The 9,689-nt window shown below is 37.7% G+C and overlaps 1 protein-coding gene across 1 annotated transcript in view; it reads right to left on the minus strand.

Moving 5' to 3' along the window:
- Positions 1 to 1,691: 1,691 nt before the first annotated feature.
- loxl1 (lysyl oxidase-like 1) overlaps positions 1,692 to 9,689 on the minus strand; it is a 16,929-nt gene continuing 8,931 nt past the window's right edge. The window contains exons 4-7 of the mRNA XM_034873830.1: positions 7,925 to 8,081; positions 7,593 to 7,688; positions 7,102 to 7,217; positions 1,692 to 3,877 (exon numbers count right to left, since the gene is read on the minus strand). Coding sequence (XP_034729721.1) covers positions 3,871 to 3,877; positions 7,102 to 7,217; positions 7,593 to 7,688; positions 7,925 to 8,081 — 376 coding nt within the window. The 3' untranslated portion in view covers positions 1,692 to 3,870. The remainder of the gene's footprint in view (positions 3,878 to 7,101; positions 7,218 to 7,592; positions 7,689 to 7,924; positions 8,082 to 9,689) is intronic.

A 9,689-nucleotide genomic window follows, 5' to 3' on the forward strand; every position in this document is an offset into this window, starting at 1 on the left:
GGAATGTCTACAGTATGGGTTTTCAAATATCTTATTTCAAAACTAAAACTACAGTTTCCATTTTTTTGGGTACTCTACACAATTGAATCAAATCAAATACAACAGGCCTTTAATGAATGTGACAGCTAAATTTGTAAAGCTTTTCATTTCCAGATTCTATGCCAAGATTGTTTCAGAGAATGGATTTCAATTTTCAGGTTCTACAATTGGACCCCCTTAAGATTGTTTAGAATTGGTTTGAACAACATACCAAATTGTTGGAAATGTAAGCCAGAGGACAGACAATTACATTGTGTCCAATGGTCAAGGAATACATGATAACCTATGTCGAACTGCAGAGATCCAGGGTCCATTCAGCCAAAGATTATTTCTTCTGGGAGATGAATCAATCCTAAACGGGATGGATACGCATATAGGAAGTTGGGTCCAAACTAGTTTCAGAGGTTGAAGGAATGAAAGGGTGCTGTCAATCCAGGAGTGGACTTGTGAGATGGCTATGGTGTTGCCATTTGAAAAGGTGTCATACAAACATTTTCACAGATTAGATGTCTACACTAGAACATGGGGAAGGTACTTGAGTTTCTGGAGGGCTCTTAAAAAGCTTTGTGCTGGGGAGATGTGTATGATGGGCTTATGGTGTTGTCATATATATATATATATATATATATATATATATTTGCCTCATAAGCTATTGTCCGTTTTGTTATTATTTGGTTATATGGTCTTGTATATAGTAGTTAGTGTGTTAAAGTTTTCTTGCTTTTTGTCTGGGATGCTAGTGATGATGAAGGGGCGGGGGGGTTATTCATGCTGCAAAATGCATGTTTAGGCTGTTGTGTAAAAGTTATAAAAATAAATCTTAATCATAACAATAATTGTGAGAGAAGGGTAATGAAGCTTGTAATCACTCCACAAGTATTGCTTATTAGTCTACATTTCCATTTCCAAATGTCAATGTGGTACAACATTGCTAACACTTTTCCAGTCATTGTTACTATTTGGTTGTGAGAAATTGGCAACAATGCTAGAGGAAAACAAAACAGATGATAATCACTTCCCTGACAAAACCATACATTTTGTGAAGTTCTATATTTGTTTTAATAACACTATAAGATCCTCTCTTACTATTGCAACACAGGGCTATGTTCCATGTAATGACTATTCATGCTGTGATTGGGCTCTGTTTGCTGCTGAAAAAGAAATCAGATGAAATGTCAGATGCTAATTGGCAACAAAAAGCATAATGAAGAGAGTTAACTTGAATGAATAAATGGATCTTTGGTTGTGTTGTGAAACTGTCTGACCTAAGCAGATTATTTTAAAGGATGTCTAAACGCACATGTAGTTTGACTGATGCATTTATGCACAGCAGCGGTGCCACCACCCAGTTGCTGCATTTACTTTTTGTGAGTTTACAGACATCACATATGCAGTGTGTAATTTCTATATTCATAAAGGTCAGCTTTGCATCACTGCCTGAATCATGCATGACAAAATTGAATACATTACCCAGGAAAGGACCTTAATGAATTAACATATTACACCTAATCTCTTATGAACGGCATTATTTCAGTAACTTGTCACATAGCATTTCCTTAGAATCTACTAATATGTATTCTGTATAAACTTCATACAAAGCACAGGGATCCACTGTGGTGCATAGCATTCATATTTCACTCAATGTGCACAGCAGATATGTAATTTCTTTTATTGTATATGACATTTTTGACAGGTGTTTACTGTTAGAAAAATACAGATTGCATCACCACATGTCAAAGATGCTGTATAACTGTCAGCAACTCTTGTGCTGTTATTCCACTGAATGTCATGTTTTTTATCTTGTCAGTGAGCATATAGTATGATCATGAGCTACCCACATAGGAAAATGCACATCAAATTAAATTATTGTCTATTCACCAAAGTACCAAAGAGAAGGTCTATTTTGCATTTAGAGCGAAAACTTTGAAATCGCAGAATAAAAACATAGTAATAAACTAATTTGATACAACCACTGAAAACTAATTTTGGTGCTTTGCCATTGTTTAATCAATATATAGAGACCAGATTGTTCCTATAAAAGCTGAACTTTACAAATCATATTTATATATATTAAGTTAATATTCTTAAGCCACAGACAGCCGCAGGCTGCACAACTAGTAACTTCTCAACAAAGTAACCAACTCTTGGTACTGTGCCCTGCTGTTGTGTGGAAAACTACTTGCCCAGTGTGCACTATGAAATCACATCACAGTTCCTTATGGCATGATGGAGAAAGGCCACTTATTGACTGACTTCTTTATTTAAACTTGAGTTTGTTTGGTTCCAATGCAAACAGTTGCTCTTCTGCTGTACTGCTACTGACAAAGTAGATGCTCGAGGTGTGTTTGATGTTGCATCAAATTGCACTTGCTTTTACCATCAGTCACCACAAGTGTGGCAAAACCAACCAGGACGGATATCTAAAGGATTCTCACTTTAAGACTTTTGGAATGTATTTACTTATCCTATATCATGTGATCTTTGATATATTCAACAGATTTGTGGGTTTTAGCGGTGTGCTGCAACACATTGGTAGGAGGCCGAAGTGAACCATTGCGTAACAGGAAACAACAGCTCACTCAATTAGAGAGGTAGGTAGAGACGGTTTGCTTACGCTCTGCATTATAATACTGAGTCTTTAGCAGTAGTGTTTTCTTTCCAACAACTATGTGAATAACTCAGATTATCGAGAAAACAAAAATACTACATAAAGCTCATTGAATTCCATGAATTACAGTAACAGGTCGAACTAGATAAACAAAGTACAATCAATTACAACAAAATAATCTTCATCATTAAAGTCATGCATCAGTGGAATATTTGTATAATCATTCTTCGAAAGGTATAGATGACCTATGTGCCATCTGACCAGTGTTGGTAGTTGAAGAAAAGACCCCAAGACAGTGTAAAAATACAGCTTACATACTGTGAGTCTAGTTTTCTGGAAAGCACCCTTTTCTGCTAGTTGAGCTTCCTGTTCCTGTTTTACTGAAATAAGAAAGGACGAATGGGGACACAACACGAATATGCAAGGATTTAGAGGAGTACAGCGCAAGTACTGACAGTTTGTTTTTATGTTGACGTACAATTTCATGGAGTTGACAAATGCAAATATGACCTGCTGTCTACCTCTTGCTATCAACAACAGGGTGTGCCCAGAGAATCACAGTATCTCAGCCTGACCCACTGAGGCAGTGAAGAGAAAATAAGCAACACACAACTAACATTATAGTTCTTCTGAGTCACTGGGCATCTCTGTCTGTCCCCACACACCATGGATGAATAGACCTGGGACAACTTTGCCCCATAATTTTATTTGTTGGATCACAGCTGCACCCAGACTCGTCTCATTTCAGCACCGGCACCGTTTCACGCTTTATTTATAATTCAAACAGAGCCACTCTGGTGTGCATAGATGTTTGTGTGCAAATACAGTAAACACCGATTTTGGAAGGCAATGATGTGTCCATTAACCAAACCAGACTGGTAGAGATGCAATATGAGAAATGTAGTTGGTAGGACAATATTATAAAGTAGATTTCAAGGATGTGGACTATTGATTCAATAATGGGATATCAACGTTCAATATGCATTATGCAACGTAGTGTGTGTGTGTGTGTGTGTGTGTGTGTTTGCATGTGCACTTTAAACACCCACATTGTGTTCAGTGCCAGTGCAACCCTTGTTGGCCATGGGCTCAGTATACCAAGACAGCAAAAAATAGTAGAGATAAACAGCATCAACAATAAACCAACAACAAATGGATTCCATTCACATTTCAATGGAATAGCAATCAGGGTCACTCTAGCATGGCAGCCTTCCAGTGCCAGATCAAGACCTGTAAAATAAACAGAAAACAAATAACACTTTTGTTAGAGGAACGTTAATACTCCAGACTCAGTGGAGCATTTCAATGCAATATGAGATACTATACATACTGAACAATTTGACTGGGCTTAAACTAAACAATTGCTCAGATAAAGTTATGCACTCTTTGACCAAATGAACTACAAAATTAATTATTGCCAATCCAAAATACCACCATCTTACAAGACGTTTGGCTGTTTGCTTATCTCTGCCGCCCTTACCTACTGTTTTTATGCCTGTCATTCTTTACATTCTTGCAATACGTATACAGTTCAACAGTCACACCCCTCCTCCAGTAGACCTTGGGTTCCAGAAGCCTGCTTTTGCCAGTATTAAGTTTGAGTTAACGTTATTTTAGACTAAATCAAGCTGTCAGCTAGCGGTTAGCCAAATTGTGTTTTAACTAAACTAACGTTAGCTTCCCAGCAGAGTCTAATGGTTGAAGTGTGGAACAGATCATGATCCGTGCAGTGTTGTAAATCCTCGTAAAACAGGATTATCATCTTCCACATGCGTAAAGATCGGGTACCCACAGCTCCCCTTCCTCACCAGGATGAGTTTCACCAATTAGAGGCATCACTGTGGGATTGTGGGATTGTTCAGGATTGTGGGTAATGAAGTAATTAACCAATACATTGTGAATAAAAGACATTTATCTCAAAACAAGGTTGGTGCCCCATGAACTTTGGGCATCTGCAGTATGTGAGCATATACAATCGCTTAGTCATGTCGTAGCTGGTTTATAGTCTACCATCGATGCTTATGATTTAATAGCTTATACTCCAATTGTCAATGGAGAAATAACATTGCATTTTTACTTCTGGAACCCGCTGTGGGCGGGACTGTTGAGCTCTCTAATAACAGTTTACGGTGATAAAAGTGGCAAGCTTACCACTTAAATTCCGAAATTAAGTATGGAAAACAATAGCTTCTAGATTTCAGGCAGAGGTAGACAAAAAGTCGGCTACTTTTGTTAGCTGTTGTGCATCTATTTTCCTGGCTGAAAAGACACTTGTTGCTGGCAGATTTCTAGCTAGCTAACTAAGCTTATGGCAGCTTCATGCATTGGTTGAAAACATAAAAGTGGCAGAAAGTTAGCATCGTCAACAGTGATGACTAATGCAGAAGACATGTAAGACTACATAAAGTAAAAAACATTGTTGTTGTATTGAAGTGTACAGTCAGTATGATAAGTAAAATCCAACCGATATTTATTTTTAGCATAACGCAGTTTGGCAGAGTAGTTTATATGTAGGCTACATGCTAGTTTGTATTAACGTATATGTCTCATTTTGAATGTTACAATGGAAAAAGCTTTTAGAATGAGGACTAACTGATGTGTTTGCTGGGGGTTGCCGGGGAGTGTCACCATTCCCAAATCTAGTAAAGAGCAGGACAGAACTTACAAAACTTTGATAGCTTCTAGCTTCTAGGATCAGCTGTTGCTGTTTGGGAAATCGCTGTTAGGGGGAGGGATTCAGCATCCAATACAACAATACTTTTTGAAGAAAAAGAAAACGATTTTATTTAAAAACAATTGATATTCACAAAAACAATTGAATTGACCTGAGGTACCGAGGTAGGTGGTTGTTTTTAACATCTTTTGAATAAAATCATGTTTTAAATATCTTTCAGATCAAACTGTTACCTTGAAATTAAATTAAATCTAATACATTTATAAATTAACAACTTATGGTATTGACCGTAAATACCGTAAAAATAAACTGTAGTATTTTGAAACATCTACCGGTATTAGATTTTTAACATTCAAATTTCTGTGTCTGTAGCTTTAAATGCGTTTGAGGAGGATAGATGCGGGGCAAGATGGAGGTTGGGGGTGTGGCCCCAACCAACTGACATGCTTTGATTGTTTGAAAAACCATGATGTCTCTCTCTTTCAAATGGGCGGGTCAAATTCTCTGGGTGGGCAAAGCAGAGAAACCTTTCCCCTTATGACAACATAAGGGGAAGATTCCAGATTGGTTCATCTGAGCTTTATTTTGTGTGTTGATTCTCATGTGTACATGTGTGTGAACACAACACCTCTGCGTATGTGTGTTTATTTTTACGTATACATGCAGATATCTGCGTCGGTGTATCATAGTATTCGTGCATTTGTGTGCTGGTTGCAGTGTGTTTCTTTGCACAGCTTTAGCTGCTTAGAAAAGCCTGGATGCACATGGACACTGATCATCTCAACTAAACTGGGATATGAACCAAGGGACTCTGTCAAAAATGTTGGTCTATTTGAAATCATCTGTAATATTAATTGTTGTATGACTTGGACCTTTCCCAAATATCAATTAGGCGGGTCAAATTCTCTGGGTGGTCAAAGCAGAGAAAGGGAAAGGCTTTAATTTTCTCAAAAGCAGGGCAGGATACCCAGGGCTTGGTTTACACCTATTGCTATTTCTAGCCAATGGGGGACCATAGGCAGGGTAGGAGAACCCATATTAATGTTAAAAAACTCATAAAGTGACATTTTCATGCCATGAGACTTTTAATGATAGAAATAGGAATCATGGCATCTGCTATTGCATGCGCCATACCACACGCAGCGCAGACGCACCCGGTTGAAAATAGGGGTTATATTCAGCTTTCAGTTAACTGTGAAAATGCTTTGGCAAGCATATGTTTAAGTACATGTTTCAGGTTTCACTGTACTGGTGAATTTAAAGGAAACTGACTTGAGCACTTGAATGATGCTTTCCTCATGTACAACCAATCTCTTCATTAAGTCTTTTCAAGAGGATATGATAGCAATTCTGAGTGCAATGATACACTTCCTAATAGCACTACTCAAAAGTTCAACACCCCTACATCTCCCTTTGAGAGAGAATATGAAAGTTTTAGAGGCTATTAATCTTAACTGGAGAATGAGAACATAATTCATAAAATCATCAAATATTTCACCCAGGAACCCATTAAGTCGACTAAGTAATTCAAAACACTGTGAGGCTCTTCATAAAACTGCATTTAGCTTCAGTGTAACTCAGCGTTGAGAACACGACACAAACCCTGATTTACGGTTTGCCTTTCAGGTCCCGTTCTACAAAAACACAATATCCGAAAATTGCCCAGGTTTCACTTGCACAAACAAGCAGCACTGCAAATAAATGTAACACTCTCCCAGTAAATTATTCATAATCAATTACCAACTGTGTCATACAAGTGCATACATTCTCTCTTACTTACTGTGCTATCTTGCAGTTGGTTGTTGTAACAAACCGTCCTGTGTAGTGTATATTACATCTGACCACATTGTTAGTGAAGTCTGATTCCAGCACCAAGAATTTAGGATTGACCTGGAGCTAAGAGACAAAAGACAGATGGCACATTACAACTCACCGTAATCATAAAATTAAAATGAAACAGCTAATGGGTCAAGAAATAAGGTGTTTGGGATGGATAAAACTGAACACAATCATGTATAGATGTTTTGTGTGTACATCATGCCGTCGCGAAATAAAATATGCATGGAAAATTGAAAATGAGATGAATGGGAAACCAGTGCCACTGAGACACGAAGTGCTCACACACCAAAAGAAGTAGAAACCTTTAGTAGCTTTATAACTCTTTTATAACCCAGATGAATGTGTTTTAGTGACCTAGACCTTCACACTCTTCATTGAAATGTGACCTTGCTCTGTCCGTAAACATTCCACATATTCTCACTTGACTCCTACCTTTAGTATGTAGTTTCCAGGCTTGATGTCAGTGATATCGATCCACTGACAGTCAATATCCGCATTGTATGTATCGTAGCAGCCGGGGCTTAGACCCTGAAGAAACAGAAGGGAGGAGAGACGCTCGTGAGGAATACTAATCCAAGATAAAAAAACAAAAAACTTGCAATTTTAAGTCAGCGGTCAAAAAGTTAAGATGTTACAATAAACATTAGGTGATCCAATGAATAAAAGCCAGCTGTTACGTAACAATCAGGACAACCTAAGTGTACTGCTGGTGATCACTAAATGAAGATGAAAATAATATTTCATGCTTTGGTTTTCTGTGTTACCTGAGTGTGAGTGGTACATGCATATCGCTTCAGGTGACCAAAGTCACAGGTGGTGTCCTCCAGACAAAAGCTAGCCTTGTGTCCCTCTGCAACTTTACGGCCAGTGCTGACCTCCAGTAAATCATAGTGGCTGAACTCATCCATGCTGTGGTAGTGCCTGTCAGAACAAGCGAAAGACTGTGATTATAGTGAAAAGTGAAACAAACGTCTTAGTTAAGGTGGGCAATCAAAGAGTTTAAGTTTATTTTAGTGTTATTTTTAATACCATGTTTGACTAAGGAGCAGTGTCTAAGCAGCACCCATTTTCAGTAATATATTAATAAATGTATTAATTACATTGCCATTTTGTTTCAATTTAGCTTCTGCAAGTTAAAGTGTGACTTTAAAGACAAACAACAAGGATGACACCTTGACTTGACACATCATAAAGTATCAAAAGACAACGGATACTAATTAATGGCAACAATAAAGTATTTCTGAAGCACGACATTAACACCCTAATGAAGTATGAATGTTGTTAATTAGCTTATATCAGTCAGCAAGATCAGAGGTGTTTGTGTGTGTGAACACAACACCTTTGTGTATGTGTGTGTTTGTATGTGTGTGTGTGTGTGTGTGTGTTTATTTTCACGTGTACGTGCAGATATCCGTGTGTGTTTATCATAGTATGCGTGTATTTGTGTGCTGGTTGCAGTGTGTTTCTTTGCACAGCTTTAGCAGCTTAGAAAAGCCTGGATGCACATGGACACTGATCATCTCAACTAAACTGGGATATGAACCAAGGGACTCTGTCAAAATGTTGGTCCATTTGAAATCATCTGTTATATTAACGGTTGTATGACTCGGACCTATCCCAAATATCAAAGTGACCCAGGATGCTATTTACTTATCACAAGCCTGATGACTTTTGTCACATTATAAAAATTACATATATATATATATATATATATATATATATATATATATATATATATAGTAATTTTTTTTTAATGTTACCAAAGTTCCTCATGATAAAAATCACACAAAGATTAGCCAACTAACTATTCCTAAAATTCAGATAATACTTGAGAGCTGGCGAGGTATAACTGTTTTCAATCCATCATACTATGGATTAGATCTTAAAGCAAAACCTTTCAAACTGTTAATAGCTGCACTTTGATTCTTTCAGATACAAAATGGCCTACATCAAAATGACAATAATCCTAAAGGGAACACCCACCTGAAATTACCAGCCGTTATTGCAAGCATTTATTTCCACTATCCTTGGATTCTTAAATTGCGCCACAAAACATATTTAATTGGTGTTGACTTTAGTTGCTGCAGCAGGTGAGGTAAGCACTGGATCTACATTCAGACTATATAAATATTTTCCTTTCGCCTTACTTCATGGTCTATATTTCAACATAGCAACAGCTTTTACTGGAACAGTCATTAAAGATTGAAGGATGACTTGGAAGGGAACGTGGGTACTTTCCACTAACAAAGCAAGTGACCATTCAAGGACTCATTCTTTCCATAGAAGAGGCACCCAATAATGAGCTGCTCTCAGGTAGAAACCTGTCAGTCATTATCTCCTGATGAACACTTTCTTTTGTGATTATTGCCATAAATTACTCTTCTGTCTCCGTTGACATGCAAATCGTTATGGCCGAGTGTGTTTACAGGCTTATTGTATGTGGGGCACACAGGCATTTTTGTGCAATGTTTGAGTGTATTCACACGTGTATAAACCAGGGCGGGGGTGGTGGTGGTATGTGGGGTTGGG

Source organism: Etheostoma cragini, chromosome 1 (assembly GCF_013103735.1).
Source record: "Etheostoma cragini isolate CJK2018 chromosome 1, CSU_Ecrag_1.0, whole genome shotgun sequence".
Classification (NCBI taxonomy): Eukaryota; Metazoa; Chordata; class Actinopteri; order Perciformes; family Percidae; genus Etheostoma; species Etheostoma cragini.